The 15019-nt window shown below is 53.9% G+C and overlaps 5 protein-coding genes across 5 annotated transcripts; 2 read left to right on the top strand and 3 right to left on the bottom strand.

Moving 5' to 3' along the window:
* Positions 1–89: 89 nt before the first annotated feature.
* J4E93_002122 (uncharacterized protein) lies at positions 90–2408 on the bottom strand (the record flags this gene model as incomplete). The annotated part of the gene is made up of 3 exons (XM_049340070.1): positions 90–1641; positions 1691–2297; positions 2402–2408. 3 exons carry the CDS (start codon positions 2406–2408, stop codon positions 90–92), a joined length of 2166 nt encoding a protein of 721 aa, XP_049202392.1.
* An 880-nt stretch (positions 2409–3288) lies between these two features.
* J4E93_002121 (uncharacterized protein) lies at positions 3289–4266 on the bottom strand (the record flags this gene model as incomplete). The annotated part of the gene is made up of 1 exon (XM_049340069.1): positions 3289–4266. One exon carries the CDS (start codon positions 4264–4266, stop codon positions 3289–3291), a length of 978 nt encoding a protein of 325 aa, XP_049202391.1.
* A 4107-nt stretch (positions 4267–8373) lies between these two features.
* J4E93_002120 (uncharacterized protein) lies at positions 8374–9186 on the top strand (the record flags this gene model as incomplete). The annotated part of the gene is made up of 2 exons (XM_049340068.1): positions 8374–8460; positions 8554–9186. The coding sequence occupies 2 exons, from the start codon at positions 8374–8376 to the stop codon at positions 9184–9186; spliced, it is 720 nt and encodes a 239-aa protein (XP_049202390.1).
* Positions 9187–9660: 474 nt separating this feature from the next.
* J4E93_002119 (uncharacterized protein) lies at positions 9661–10999 on the top strand (the record flags this gene model as incomplete). The annotated part of the gene is made up of 2 exons (XM_049340067.1): positions 9661–10361; positions 10525–10999. 2 exons carry the CDS (start codon positions 9661–9663, stop codon positions 10997–10999), a joined length of 1176 nt encoding a protein of 391 aa, XP_049202389.1.
* Positions 11000–12856: 1857 nt separating this feature from the next.
* J4E93_002118 (uncharacterized protein) lies at positions 12857–15009 on the bottom strand (the record flags this gene model as incomplete). The annotated part of the gene is made up of 3 exons (XM_049340066.1): positions 12857–13020; positions 13073–14344; positions 14427–15009. The coding sequence occupies 3 exons, from the start codon at positions 15007–15009 to the stop codon at positions 12857–12859; spliced, it is 2019 nt and encodes a 672-aa protein (XP_049202388.1).
* Positions 15010–15019: the final 10 nt, after the last annotated feature.

The following is a 15019-nucleotide window of genomic DNA, read 5'->3' as shown; positions in this document are numbered from 1 at the left end:
AGGTTGAACAAGCACCCATATTTTCAAAGTGTACCGCGTTGCCGCATTCAAGATAGTGATTCGATTAGAGTACTTTGATACTGACGTATTTAGACCTTGTTCAGCCAAATGAGTTTACTCTGGTAGTCGCCCATTGGCCACGCGATGTTAAGCCCGCCGTTCATGTACGTAGCCCCGCTATAGGTGGCATTGTCCAGGTCATTGCTATATCTCGCCTTAGGATCCAAGCCCTGTAGTCTGAGCGGAGGTGCTGCCGGCTTGATCATGTACTGTTGCTGGAACGCAAAGACTATGCTCTGGTTTCCATCGGCACTGACGAATTGCACACCAGGCCAGTTGCTGCTATCGGGATGCGCAAGGCGGTAGAAATCGCCCGAGATGACGACGGGGTTCACAGCCTTGGCTTGGGCCATGATGGAAGGCACAGCAGAAGCTTCCTCTGGGGAGAGTTCGGAGGGGTTAAGTTCGAGCCCGAAGGAGCCGCACATCATGGCAACATGACCTCGGTATTCGATGCTGATGTTGCGATGGGTGAGGCCGTTGGGAATTGCAGATATGTGGCAACCCATTGCGGAGGGCGGGTAGACCAGAGATGTGCCCATTTGGATCGTGAGACGGTTTGAAGCATCGGTGTTATCACTGGTCCAGTGCTGGGGCCAGTAGTGTAGAAGACCAGGGTCAAATCGGCCTCCACCTGATGCACAACCCTCCCAGAGTACATCAGGATAGCTCGTCGTGAGATTGTCGATAACGCGGTATAGACCGAGGATATAAGTGTAGTCGTCAGATGGGCGGGCAAGCTCATGCATGCCACGGTTGTTGTCCCATTTGACGTATTGGACGTTGGCGGAATCGAGTACACGAGAAATCGAGCTGATGATGTAGTCCTGGACTTCCGGCAACCCTACGTTCAGAACCAACTGGTTTCGTGTCAACGTCCTTTGGTGCTTTCCAGCATGCAGGATCCAGTCGGGGTGCTCATGGTACAAGGTCGAATTGGGGTTTACCATCTCTGGTTCTACCCAGATACCAAATTGTAAAGGCGTGGACGACGCATTCAACACCGTAAAGTTATTGACTTGCTCCACATACGGGCCTAGACCGTCGGGGAACTTTTCTGGGTTGGGTGTCCAGTCTCCGAGGCCCATAGTATCATTGTTGCGCGGATACTCGACACCAAACCAGCCATCGTCCATCACGAACAGTTCAATCCCAAGCTCTTCCGCCTCGCCGGCCAGGCTGACAAGGGACGTTTCGTTGATATCGAAACTCAACCCCTCCCATGAGTTGAGCAGAATCGGTCGGGTTTGGTCCGTGAACTTGTGTCGAGAGAGGTGGTTGCGATAGAGATCATGGAACGAGCGCGACACGCCACCAACACCCTGAGAGGAGTACACACCGACAGCTTCGGGAGACTGGAACATCTCCCCTGGGGCCACGCGAATGCTGGAGTGAAGCGGGTTAAGGCCCATGAGAACGCGCACATAGCCGTTGGAGAAGCGTTGTGCTGTAGCTTCAAAGCTGCCAGTCCACACTAAACTAATGCCCCAAGCTTCTCCGCTGGATTCGGTGGTAGTTGGTGAAACCAACGCGAAGAAAGGGTTGTGAAGATGAGATGCATATCCTGCGGTGCTTCGGAATCTGATAGATGTCAGTATTTATACAGCAAGAATTAGATACATCGACTCACGAAGTCTCGCCATAATCGATCTTCCTCCTCACGGTCTGGAACTCATGCGACCAATCACCATGGGGCTCAATCATTTCGAGGTCGAGGTTGGGGAAGTCGGTGCTAAAGCTCGACGCTCTCTCGATGACGATATCGGCAGTACCGTTGTTCGCAATGCTGAAGCTACGTGCAATAGCGTTGTACTTGGGGAAGATTGAGTACATCAACGCAGCGGAAACATCCGACACGTTGTCGTACATGTGGACGGTTATCGTCGTTACATCGCCAGCTTCTCCATAAGTCGCAGGTAGTCCTGGTAGAGAAGGCTTCCCTTGTGTAATGTCGTGGGATTGGTAACGGAAAGCGGATATCGTGTCGCCATCGGCGTGTTCGATATGGATAGCTGGTAAACGGAAGTCACCGCGGCCAATGTCGGGAAACTCGCGACGCTCGTTGCCTATCTCGCCAGCCACCCATCCGGATGGTAGGATGTAGGCTGGTGGTGTGAAGTCGTCGGTTGGTCCTCCAAAGTGGTCTGAGATGAGGTCGCCAGACTCAGTATCAACGTGGAACAGGTATGACATGCCGTCGGCGGTAAGCGTGAAGTTTGTGCCAGTGGCCTGAATAGCTGCCTCGAATTAGCGACTACCTCTATCGTAACCTATAGCCATGTCTTACCATCTTGCGCCACAACAGCGCAGGCCAAAAGGCCCAACGCGAAACCCTTCATACCAATCATTGCTAGATCTTGCAGGTGAGCAATACTTCACGAAAATTCGTCAAGGTACCTGCTTAAGTACATCTCACAACCACCCTGGTCGCATGCCTAGCTTACATCGGGGATGCAGTGAACTGATCATCGTGAGGGGAAGTGGGGAGGGTCCGGGGTCGACAGTCAAGCCTTTCAGCGATGCAACTCTGCGTAAATTGCAGTGATTGGGCCAGCTGCGGAAGTTGGCGGATAGGATGCCAGATGGAGAAGGGACGGTGCTACTCTGGGTCGGTGCGACGTTTAGCCGCGGTTGATGTCGTCAACGGTCCCATAGAAGGCTGCAGCTGCCATCGCCCATCAGGTACACTAGCACAACGTTGAGCGGAAAACTACAGGAAAACACAACATGTCTGCCGCAGAAAAGCCGTTCAAGTAGCGCCAGCACCTCGTTCAAGGGAAAAACTGGATACCTAGAGCCTACATTAACATGGAAAGCTGCAAAGTGTACGACCCGACGTCAACGTGGGCTCCAGGGTATTCAATTTTTCCTTGAATGAGGAGCCAGCTGCTCGAAAACATGGCACGGGTGCGAATTTCGGGATGTATACTGCTGGCGAAAATGTCAGAAGAACCTACTTTCGATATCACCTGAGCACTATGAAGTCATGATGCCCCATGCTCGAGGCTAGAGCGCCCAGCTGTCAGTGCTGTACAAGGGCCAAAGTCGGGATGCATGCTATTAAACTATACTGACGCTGGATAAGCTTTTGCTCAAACGCTTGACTCGTCAACCCATAAACCCGTCTTGTGGTCTGTGGCATCTCCACTCCTAACTTAGGATCTGTCGCTGCTATGCCTTCCGCAAGACGAAAGCCATCACCCATAGCTCGATCCGTAGCTAGGGTTCTCATACACCAGGCATGCCTAACCACGCTCTGACCTGTGGGACACCTCTGGGAAGGAAGTACACAGTCCACAACGCTGCAAAGGCAACCAAAAGGCCCGTGAATTTCTCAAACCAAGTGTGAAAGTAGGCAGCCGTCATGAGAAGCATCCACCACATCAGCGCGGCGACACCGAGCGCGAACTTGACGCCACGCGCAGTAGCCTCGCCCTCAGACTTGACAAGGTCTTTCTCCACTGCAACGCTCGCAACTTTGCCATCAGGCAAGGTGATGAGCCTTCCATCCCTCAGTCCCTCTACACGCGTCAACGCAGGCAGGAACTCTAGCCACAGGAGTGACGAGCCGAGTATGAGCAAGAAGACGTGTCCAGAGATGTCGTGTCCGCCCTTCCATGTCCCACCAACCGCCTTGCATGTCGCCGCGGTAATGTACTCTCTCGTGGTGCTCATTTCCTCCCTCGCCTCGGGGTCCCTGATGATTTCGCATTGACCTCCCGTGAACCTGAACCCGCGATCAATCAGCGGCGGCCCAAAGCACCACTGCGTCATGAAGCACCACCATGTTGTAACGACGCCATATCGCATCACCGCTCGGATGCGTCTCGCGCTGGCACCCTGACCGAATCCAGGGTGAAAGGTGACGAAGACGGCGAAGGCTAGTGTCGTCCAGAACCATCCTTGCTTGACAAAGTATACGTTGAAGATGTTCTTCTTTTGCGCGAAGTACGAGGGCGCGAATTCGGCGGGGTGGGACTGGAGGACGGCGGAGTAGGGCGCGCTGCGGTTTGAGGGCGATATTATGCTGAACACGCTACCCATGAGGAGCGTCAATGGGTAGATGGCGATGAGCTGCGCCTCGAGGCGGGTGGGGAGGAAGGGCGATCGACGCGCGGATGAGGTGGGTGAGCGAATGGTACCGCTGGGCATACCAGCTGTTATAGGGCCCCCATTGATGTCGTCGGCTTTTCGACGTGTTGCCATGGTTGTTGTGGAGGCGGGCGATGGGCTCTGCTGAGCTGGAGGGTGAGGAAGTGGCAATTCAATGGGCGGAAACTGGATCGACCATAAAGCAGGATACTAGGTTTGTTGGCTAGGCGTAGGAAGTGGGCAGCTGCCTCCACGAAGCGAAACTCGTGAACAATGACGTTATTTGGTTTTGGCGGCTGAGCCACAGCTGTGGCGCGACGCCCTAGCCCTATTCGGCCTGCCACCGCCAGCCTCCACACGTCAACCTAGAAAATGCCCGACCACCCTGGAGCCTACATCAACGTTAAGCTACCCACTTTACATATTTTTAATCTACTGTAGTCTGTAAACCTGTTTAGTCTTCTTTTTGTTCAAGACGTCCAGGCCCGAGTCCATAGGGACTTTGACAGGATGTGTACTGGAATTAGAGACAGCACATCACGAGCCTGATGACGCGACAGTCCACCATGTTCATCAAAACGCGCCATCGCTACATTGTTTGACAAGCGATGCAAGCATCGAGGGATTCAAGTATCATCAACGCTCAATGAAGCTCGATGGGTTGGTGACATGGACGTGCAGTGACCAGCTACTCGCAGGCACAGTAACACACTGAGTTAAAATACATCGAACCGTGGCAATATCGAGGCACTCTGCGTAAAGGACTCTGTAAACCGAACGACTGCCAATTCATTTGTCGAAACTTAGAGGTAAACTACCTGGCAACGCGATATTCACCGTGAAACACCTCCACAGTTACATTCCACTGTAACTGCCTAGTTCCGCTCACCTCGTATCACTTACGACCTTCACGAAAGTCAACCAGTTCTCCCCACTTCTTTCAATTCGGCTACATGGAGTCAGAAGTCGCCGTCCACACAAGCGAGGGCAGCCCAGCAGCGCAGTCTGCTCTGGCCGTGCTCGCAGCCACTCTTAACATCAACGAGAACGCGCTGAAAACGGCCCTCAATGGCGCATTTGACCTACTGCCCGCGGCCGTAGGTAATTCAATGCTCGCGCTACAAATGAGCTTCCAGCGGCTGTCGTACCACATTGACAGCAAGACTCTGGTTCAGATTATTATGGCGTTTCGACGAGCATTCGGCAGCGCTTTGAGTATGGATCAAGGTCAGTATTACAGAGAGTCCAATATAGTTCCAAGCTGACAGAACTCCTCAGTCAAGTATGCGACGCCCACCCGGGCAGCTTTCAGTCAAGTGCATGGACCGTACGCCTATCAGAACGTACATATCGGTCCTCCACGGTACTCTGCCCAAGGTTTTCGATCGTCCTTCGAGCCTGTTGCTCGACAACATAACTTCCCGGTAGCAGCCCACTACCAAGTTCAGAACCATCCGCTACCGTGGGGTTCAGGCTACAATGACAACGCCCTGGGCAACGCAACACAGCCAGGCGTCGTGTCGACGAACCACAGAGTTCCTGCCTCCTCAGGTCACGAAGGCCCTATAATGGCTTGTCAGAGGATCGAGGCGCCCTCGGTACTTCCAGGCAGTCCATATTTCGGTCGGTATCAGTGAGTGATATGAGCGTTTGGCCCACCAGTAAAAGGCGTAGCGGAAAGCTGGTTTGAATGACACATTCGTGGTGTTCTGTACAAACAAGCTAGTAGGGTTGCAATGTTTCATAGATTCTTCGCCTTTGGTCGGTAGACTGCCTAGTTCTTGATTCCTTGATCATGATACCGACCTCGGATGTGACTTCATTACCAGCGTTTATCATAGCTACACAATAGTTAGCTTTCTCGAATGGCAAGTGATCAACTCCCATCTACGTGCGGAACAAGCAAACGTACTCGTATTGTTACATAAAGAAGGTGTATACACGCGTGAGTCGAGGAACAATAAGGCCACGTCTTCTTTGAATAGCGAAGGGATGTTTTACTTAACTTCTCCTGCCTTCACCTGGTATATACACTCAGAAGAATGACGTGCTCACCGTCGATCCTGCCTTACTTTCCGCGCCTTCAGTGTCTATAAACTCATTGTCTCATGACCGTCTCTTCAACTTCATACTTATACCAGATATCCATCATATAAACCATCATGGCCGATGATCTCGAAAACAGCAGCTCCGATCACAGAGAACCTTCTGGTGGTAGTGGATACCGCCCCCTGAAATACCTGGACGAATCGCTGTTCCCCAACAACGACGGGGACTTCGCACCTTCATTCATGCAGCCACATGGACCAGCCAGTCGCCTACACACTCGACGTAAGCCATTATAACCATACTGTAGTCTTCAATCTAATTTTCGTGCGTAGCCCCAGCGGCGAATCCACCTCCATGGGAAGACCCGGCTCAGGCTTGGCGATACGTGGACGACGACAGGGTATGGACCGGCGAGGCCTTCGTGGTTTCTCGTCGTACTCAGCCAGATACCAGGACAGGCAGAGCCAATCCGCAGGCCTCTGGATCTTCAACAGCAGCCGCACCTCCACAAGCCCCTAGGCAAAACCAAGTGCCGAGGGGCCTACATGGTCCTGGTGTCTTAAACTCCATTGGGCAGCCGCAAGCTCCAATAGATCTTCAGCAGCGTGAGCCAGGCAGTAAGATGACCCAAAACACCTTGGTAGTCTTTCCGCTAAATCATTATTCCGCAGCCTTTCCAACTCCACTTCCTGGTAGCCGTGATAGTGCCTTGCGAGGTACACCTGTAGCTCCTCGAAAGACAGTGAAAGCCCCATCACCTAGCAACAATGGCGAATTTGTGTTCACCGGTTGGAACGATGAAGCCAAGCGGGAGCTCTTCCTGTGGAAAGTAAAGCGCAAGAAAGGCTACGCTTTCTTTCTGCATCTCTTTCCCGGCGAGACTGCGGGGTCACTACACGAGGCGTTCAAGCTGTACAAATATGAAGGAGAGCGTTTGTTGACTGGATAAGGGTGCGCAGGGCTGGTGGTGTTTCGATGTAGGTAGGTATGCTGTATACGTATTCGTGTAGACGGAGGACATCGATGCGATCTGGGCTGTTGGCTTCACGTCAGTAAACTTGTTGGATTGAATGGGTAACATAGCACTGAGCCTCGTCAGGCCATAGTACGAAGACACGTCTGAAAGGCGAGAATGTTTTGCATATCGTCGCGCTCGAACAGGAAATGACTCCGACTCCAAGTCCACGACGCAGACACGTATGGAAAATTGAATGAGGAGTCGCAATGAATCAACTAGAAAGAATGAGGGGTCATTGTGATGTGAGGCGCATGGGAGAGCCCAGGTTGAAGTCCTGGATAATTGTTGTGCGGGTTTAGTCATCGACACTAGCGCGTCAATCTCGCGTGGCCGCTAGTCGTCATCGCCATTCTCGCCCGGGCGCCAAACGCATCCCATCCCATCTCTTTCCGGGCCCATTCTCCTCACTTCCCGTCATGCTTCTCACGAAAACATGCGTCTATCCGTGTCATAGAGGCAATCGCAATATGGACGTGTGGAGTTCCTGATTATTTCCATCCACACGCGACCTTGCTCCGCTAGACAGATCCCGCGATGCACGCAGCAGCCTCGCGAGGCTCTATGATAATTGAGAAACTCGTACGACAACTAGGTTCTGTTCTGATTCGAGACCCAACTGTCAACGCGCCGTACACAAATGCCAGGGTTCCGTTCAAATCTGGTCTTGGCTTTCACGACACTACACACAAGACAGCCTTTGGAATACTTAACCATGGGTCTAGCTCTGCTGGGCTTTCGAGGACGGCTTCCTCTGAGGCCGAACATTCCGAGCGGTCGAAGATCATGGCCCAGACGGGAGCTGCGACGCTTTTGCGACATGAAGAACCCCAGCATCCTAGCGAGCGGTCGGCCCCGCCGCGCACTGGCGTTTGACACACTGTTCCGACCACTCTCGATCGCCAAGCTGGCCTGTAAACGTCGTGAGAGCGTTCCATCAGTTGTTCGGCAATGCCAGCGACGGGTGGCTGAGGCAAGCGCATGTCACCGAGACTCATGGGCCTGAGGAGCCTTTATTCGCAGTAAAGACCTGAGGATGTGCCTCTGGTGAGCTCGCCAGTAGGACTCCTCACTTCTCAGTCTTCTAATAGTACTGCTGCCGGACAGCTGATCCCTTTTACAACTTCTTTTTATCCACTAAACAGTACACTCTCGACATGAAGGTCACTCTGGAATTGACTCTTGGTCTACTGGCCGTATCGTTCGTAGATGCATTCGCCGTGCCTCCCCGCACATTATGGGCAGTACGTTGATCCAATGCATCATATTGGCTAGTCAATAGATGGTCACTTTTGTTGATGCCTCTTGAACAATTCGTTTACTTACGTTCATACTAGACTAAAGCAAACCTTGCTTCTCGCTCGTATCGCGCACACCCCGTCAGACGCGACGCAGGCTTCCAGAGTCTGGACTCGTTGACCAATGAAGGAAGTCGCCGCCGCGAGGCTCAGAAGCAAGGTGGTGGTCTCACGATTGGAGGCCTCACTCTAGGCGGTGCAGGCGGCGGTATCACTGGCGACGGTCTCAAACTCGGCGGAAATCAGCAGGGCAATGGTACTGCGGCAGCCGCGGAGGAGCCCAAGTCTTCAGCAGCAGAGGGCGAGAAGTCCGCCGCCGCCGGTCAAAAGCCTGCTGTCGCCGCCGAGCAAGAGTCAGAAGAAGGTGCGGCTGGTGCTGGCGCTGGTACGGAGAACCAGCCCGGACGCGCCGAAGGAGAAGCAGCAAGGAAAGAAGCTGAACAGGAAGCTCAAGAGGCAGAGGGTGAGAAGTCAAACGGTGTCAAGGCTACTGAAGAGTCTGAGAAGTTCTCTGAGGAATCTGGTATTACTCTCGGCGAGGACGGTGCCGCGGCGAACCTCGGTGGAAACCTGGGCATCACGCAGGGCTCCGATGGCAGCAAGTCAGTCGGCGGCTCAAACGGCATCAACATCGCCGCCAATGGAGAAGCGACTCTAGCAGGTAATGAGTGAGGGTTGGCCGCCTGACAACACAAGGATGTGTCAACCCTTTCTGTTCATTTTGCTTGTATCTCTCGTTTGTATATGATTTTCTGTACAATGATCACATGTCTGCAACTCGCGTTTCAAGAATTACTCTCATTGCTTGCTTGTATGGGCTGTGTTCTCTCACCAGCGCGAACAGACGGTGTGAGCAAACGGCCATCATCCTGTCGCGGTGCTTGGAAAGCGTCAAAGCTTGTCGCGAACCTCGCAGGTTGACCTCCTATAAAGGCCAGCCGCTGTCATTTTGATTTCACATTTTCTCTTTCGTAGTTCACCGTTCATCGCTCACATCTGCGCCTGGCGTGCCTTCCTCCCTGGTGAGGACGCTCCGCCAAGCATGGACCCTGCTGTGCATCAGGTAGGTACGACCCGAGTTGCTCGCCCACCATTACCGCAGCAAACACACGCAGCACAGAAATCGGTCATCGTATTCCCGAAAACATGGCTTCCGCCGCCTTCGACAACGATGATGAAGGCAGTCATCTAGGACGACAGCAGCAGCTTACACCCCTCTCCCACAGCGCCGTCGCATCTGAGAACAATGGTTCTGACAGCGACGACGAGAAAGATCTTTTCAGACTGAACCTGGATCTGACTGTTGCACAATACAAGAACAGCGATCTGGAGCGCAAGCTACAGCAGTCACAGGGTGTGGTCGCCATGCTCAGAGCTTCCAACAAGAATCTGCAGCAGACGAACGTACTCAACGTCGCCGCGGTCTCCGAAGCGGAGGTACTTCGCGCCAGAGTTGAAGCACTCCAGACTTCTGACACAGAGAAAGAGTCGGAGTTGGAAGCCACACGCCATGACGCGACTGCAGCGGTACAAGATGCGGAGAACACTCACGCCCGGCTACGTTCGTCCCAGGACCACAATAGTCGACTTGAGCGCAGGGTCGGATCTCTTGAACGCGAATTGTCCGAAGCCAACATTCGCTCAAACGAGGCCGCCATGAGTCAAGCGGAGGTCGGCGATCTGCGAACGCAGCTCGCCCAGCACTCAAGTCAGAATCGACAATACGCTCAGAGTGTGCAAATGAGCACAATCAATGCAGAGCGCCTGAAGACACAGATCGACGGTCAGAAGAGAGAGCTAGACGACCTTCAAGCCAAGCTTGCTGCAGCCGAGTCATCGCGAGATTGGTATGTCTTTCAATCTCCTTCTTGACTCTCGATAGACCCAGGAGACCTTCAGTGTATTTTCAGCGCTCCTATGAATCATGAGAGTGCTGCGAATTCCTCCAGGCTTCCCCAAGAGCTACTATCAAGTTTCTCTCTACTGAATATGTCGCTAACATGTCTACAGGCACCGTAATGAGCACACTCAGATCTTGGCAGTCCGCAACACAATCAATGCCGGACGTGCGCCCGAGATCGACCGCTTGAAGACAGAGGTCACCAAGCTGAGTAAAGAGGTCAAAGGCAAGAAGGACCAAGTACCTAGTTTGAAGCGCGACATAGCGTACTATATCGCTCATCTCGACCTGGCATATAGAGATGCCCGAGTCTACACCTGCGGCCACAACAACCTCAACAACATCATCCAAGACACGAACGAGACTCGTCAATGGGACGAAGCTTCAGTAGCCGAAGAGTTTTTTCGAGATTGGGAGGAGGATACCGAGTTCGTGGCGGAGTACAACAGCGCCAGACAGCACATTCTCAGTCATCATCGTGCGCATGAGAGCATGAAGCGTGGTCGGGGAGATGGATCTGGGTGGATACGGGACCAGTTTCTCGAAGTTGATCTCCGCCGTAGGGTCAAAGTCACCTACAACTGAGGTTTTTACGGAATGGGCGGTGCGGCTATAAGGATCGATTAGGACTACATAGCGAGTACTGCTCACAGAAGACACGATGATGATGAAGGCGGGAGGTTACTTTGTGACGTCCGTGGTGCGTATGAGAGACGTTGATACAGCGAGGATGATGACGCGCTACTCAAACCAAACGCATAAGTACATAGAAAACTATCCAAACAAGTCGGAGACACAGCAAGCCGTCCATGTGCATGGACTACCCCCCAAAATGTTCCTCAACATGATGCGCAACTGCCGCCTCATCACCCTCAAACTCCCCACAAACTGGACACGTCGCTACCTCAACCCCACTCACATCCGCACCCGTTCCACCCTGATGTCTCCGATCCGCCTCCTCCAACGCTGCAAAAAGTCCCACATCAGCCGGCTGTCTCCGACTCCTCCCCTCATCATAAAGATACTCATCCTCATCCCTAATGTCTCTCTCCACCCTGCCCCCAACCATCCTTCCACCCGCTCTACCCATACTGCTCCCACCGCCCTCACCATCCCTACCCAACCCCGCACCAGCGCCTCCAACAACAGCCTCACCTTGCTGCCCTTCGCTCTCACTAACAAGCTTCTGCACCCTCCCCACCCTTCCATCGCGTAACCTCACTTTCACACCTCGCGGATGATCGCCTCGCGTTAGCAGATCGGCGACGATACCGCGGACTTGGTGACCGGTGGGTTGATCTTGTTTGAGGACTATTGAGACGCTGGTTCCGGGGTGTATGTATGCGAATGAGGGAACGGGAGGATTGTCAGGGTCCGGTCTGAAGTTGGGTCTGCCGCGACCGCGGCCTTGTCCTCTGCCTCTGGATGCTCCTCGTCCTCGTCCTCGATCTGAGATGGGGTTGGAGTCGCCACGGCCACGGCTTGTGTGAGTGCCTCTTGATGGTTCTGAGGAAGCGGTTTGGCGGTTTGGACGGCCGCGTCTAGGTGGTGGTTGTTGCATGATGTGTATAGGTTGGGGATGCTGCCACTGAAAGCCGAGTAGCGTTTAAAAGCAGTCTTAGCGACCCGTTTGTTCTTCCAACGATCTTTGCAATCTCTTCTTCAGGATGTGTTTAAATAACTGCTCTATCCGCCTTGTCAAAACCGCAAAAGCTGCCGTGAGATCCAATACCGGCGAAAATTGTTGTAGCTTAAGATTGTTGCAAAGCTGATGTGACACGGGAATAGTTGGTGTGCAAGCTGGCATTCATCGGCGTAAATTCTATCCTCAAGAATGGAATGTTGGAGTTGAGTTTTTGAAGGGATTGAAGATGTGGTATTGAGTCAGTATAAGGCGGTTTTCGCGTTGTTTTAGTGCGCATTACGTCATTCGTTCCCTTCCCATCATGCAGCAATACTCATGTACCACACTCTAGACGGTGAGACACGCACGGATAAAGGCAAGCTGAGCTACAAGTATGATCTCGTGACACTATCACAGTTTTTGAAGACCAATCACGAATACAATCACACATGCAAAGACGCTCTCTTCTTGATCGTTAACTTCTGAGATTTCGTTTCACACTACTTCTTCCAATAAGTCACAAACGGCTATCATTTCCTCAGGCAGATTTCATGCACAAGATAATAATGAGAGACGCCAGGCAATGCTCAAATCCCTCGAAGGCCAATGTGAAAATCGATGCTTCGCACCCAAATACAGGAGAGCGATCCAAACGACCGTCTATGTATCTACTGCTCGCGCATCTCCTGTATCCAACGCCATGAATGAAATCTGTCGGAAATGTTCTGCCAAGGGTATACACACGAATCAAAGGTCGGATGATGTGTTTGAAACGGAGCGTGGTGGTGGTTGTCGTTACGTGGGTATGGTCAGGGCGTTTAGAAGGGGAAACCACCGGGCGGTCCTCCTCTTCGGCCACCGCTGGGCATGCCGCCCATGCCGCCAAACGGACTTCCACCGCCGCCGGAGCTGAAGTGGAAGCCACCTCCGCCGCCACGGCCGCCTCCCATGCCTCCGCCCATGCCACCGAACATTTGCATGACTGTGTATCGCGTTAGTCGTGAACCTTCTCCCATAGTTGTAACAGTACTTACGGATCTCTGGGTCAATGCCGCCACCCATGCCGCCCATGCCTCCTCCCATGCCTCCGCCGCCGAACATGTCGTTGGGGTCGACAAGATCAGCGCCGGAGTCGTATCTCTCGCGCTTTTGTGGGTCGCTCAGAGTCTCATGTGCTTCTTGAATCTCCTTGAACCTGTCTGCAGCATCCGCGTCGTCTGGGTTCTTGTCGGGGTGATGTACAATGGCCAGCTTTCGGTATGCCTTCTTGATCTGTGTCTCTGTGGCGTCCTTCTCGATCCCGAGAATCTTGTAGTAGTCCTTCCTCTTGCTCTTCTTAAGCTCCATCTCGGCATCGCGGATTTCTTTGGCAATGCCAGGCTCCGATGGGTTCTCTTCCTGGATAGCTTTGAGATCACGTACTGCCTCCTCCCAGTTGCCGTTCTCTCCCAAGGCCTTCGCCCGGGTCTTCCGTGCCTTTGTGTAGCTTGGATCAAGCTCGAGAGCCTTCTCGCAGTCTGCAATGGCTTGCTTCCAGCTCTTTTGCCGGCTGTGGCACAGGGCTCGGTTCTGTAAGATCTTGGAGTTTGTGTTCTTGTTCGAGGGGTCGACTGCGAGTGCCTGCGTGTAGGTGTCGATGGCTTCCTGGTACCTGCCGGACTTAAAGGCAGCGTTACCCTCTTGCTTCATGCGGTCCAGCTTCTGCACCATTCGCAGGTACTTGACAGCGGCCTTGAAGTCGGGGTCGCATGCCAGTGCTTGTCTAAAGTGCTGCACCGCCTTGTCGTTTTCGCCCTGGGCGTATAGGATGCGGCCGCGCAGTACGAGGGCGTCGGGGTCCTGGTTGTTGTACCGTAGTAGCGACATGGCTACGTTTTGTGCCTCTCCAAGTGCATTGGCATTGCCCATGCGCAGATGTGCCTCTCCCCGCATGAGCTGCCACTTCCGGGGCTTGTCTACACCAACACCGAGACCCTTCTCAGCCTCGTTGAGGGCGTATATGACCATGGAACCCGAGCCCTCGTTCCGTGACGTGTCTTCGGCCATGCGGAGGTGCTTCTGCATTGTCAATGCAGGCTGCTTGTCTTTGGCCGTGGCGTTGATGGAGTCGTACACCTGCACAGCCTCGTCGGGCCGTCCCAGGCTGGTGTATACCCTGCCTAACCGCAGGAGGATCTTCATGTTGTTGGGGTCCAGCTCGTCGGCCATCTTGCAGTCCTCCATGGCCTCGTAGAACTTATTGGCGGAGATGTAGGCGGCGGCCCGGTTCGAGTAGTAGGTGGCATTTTTGGGGTCGGCTTCGATCGCTGCGGATTGGTTAGCCAGAAGCTCTCCCGGTGTACTGTAGTGCAAAGCTTCGGCTAGAGCATGGCTAGTGTCACTACGCACCTTTTGAGTATTCCTCGATGGCCCGCGGGTAGTCTTTGATCTTGAAGAACTTGTTGCCGGCCGCCTTGTACTCCTCGGCGTCTATCGTCGGGGGCTCAGCGGGCGGGGTGGCAGCCTCGGGGGTCGCGGCGTAGTTGGCAGTGGGCGGCGGCGGGCTCTTGGTGTAGCGGTGTGGTGGAGGAGCAGGCCCGTCGGGGGCGCCGTTGGCGCCGTTCGTCTTGGGCGTGTCTGCGACGGGGCTCGAGGGGGCGGGCGAGGACGAGTGCTCCCGGTCCACGTCCATTGGCTGGGGCGTGGGCTGATCCATGGCCGACATCTGCGAGGACAGGCGCTGGCGCTCCTCGGGCGGGAGGTTTAGCGGGTGGGAGTCGCGGTCGTACTTGGACGAGCGCTTGGACGAGTAGGAGCTCGAGCGGCGGCTGGAGGAGCGTTCCCGGTCCTTGACCTTGGAGTGGGTGTGCTTGTCAGGCGAGGCCGGAGGGGTGCCTGAGTTAGCCTGGGGGGAGGGTCGGGGGGCAAGGTTGGGGATATCTCTGGTCTTGGACGACTTCTTTGAGGATGCGAAGAAGGAGGGAAGAACCATGGGGGCGAGC

The sequence above is a fragment of the Alternaria ventricosa genome (assembly GCF_023758065.1).
Source record: "Alternaria ventricosa strain BMP 2768 chromosome Unknown scaffold_3, whole genome shotgun sequence".
NCBI lineage: Eukaryota > Fungi > Ascomycota > Dothideomycetes > Pleosporales > Pleosporaceae > Alternaria > Alternaria ventricosa.
The sequence above is the reverse complement of the archived record's forward strand: the minus strand, read 5'-3'. Positions and strand labels throughout refer to the sequence as shown.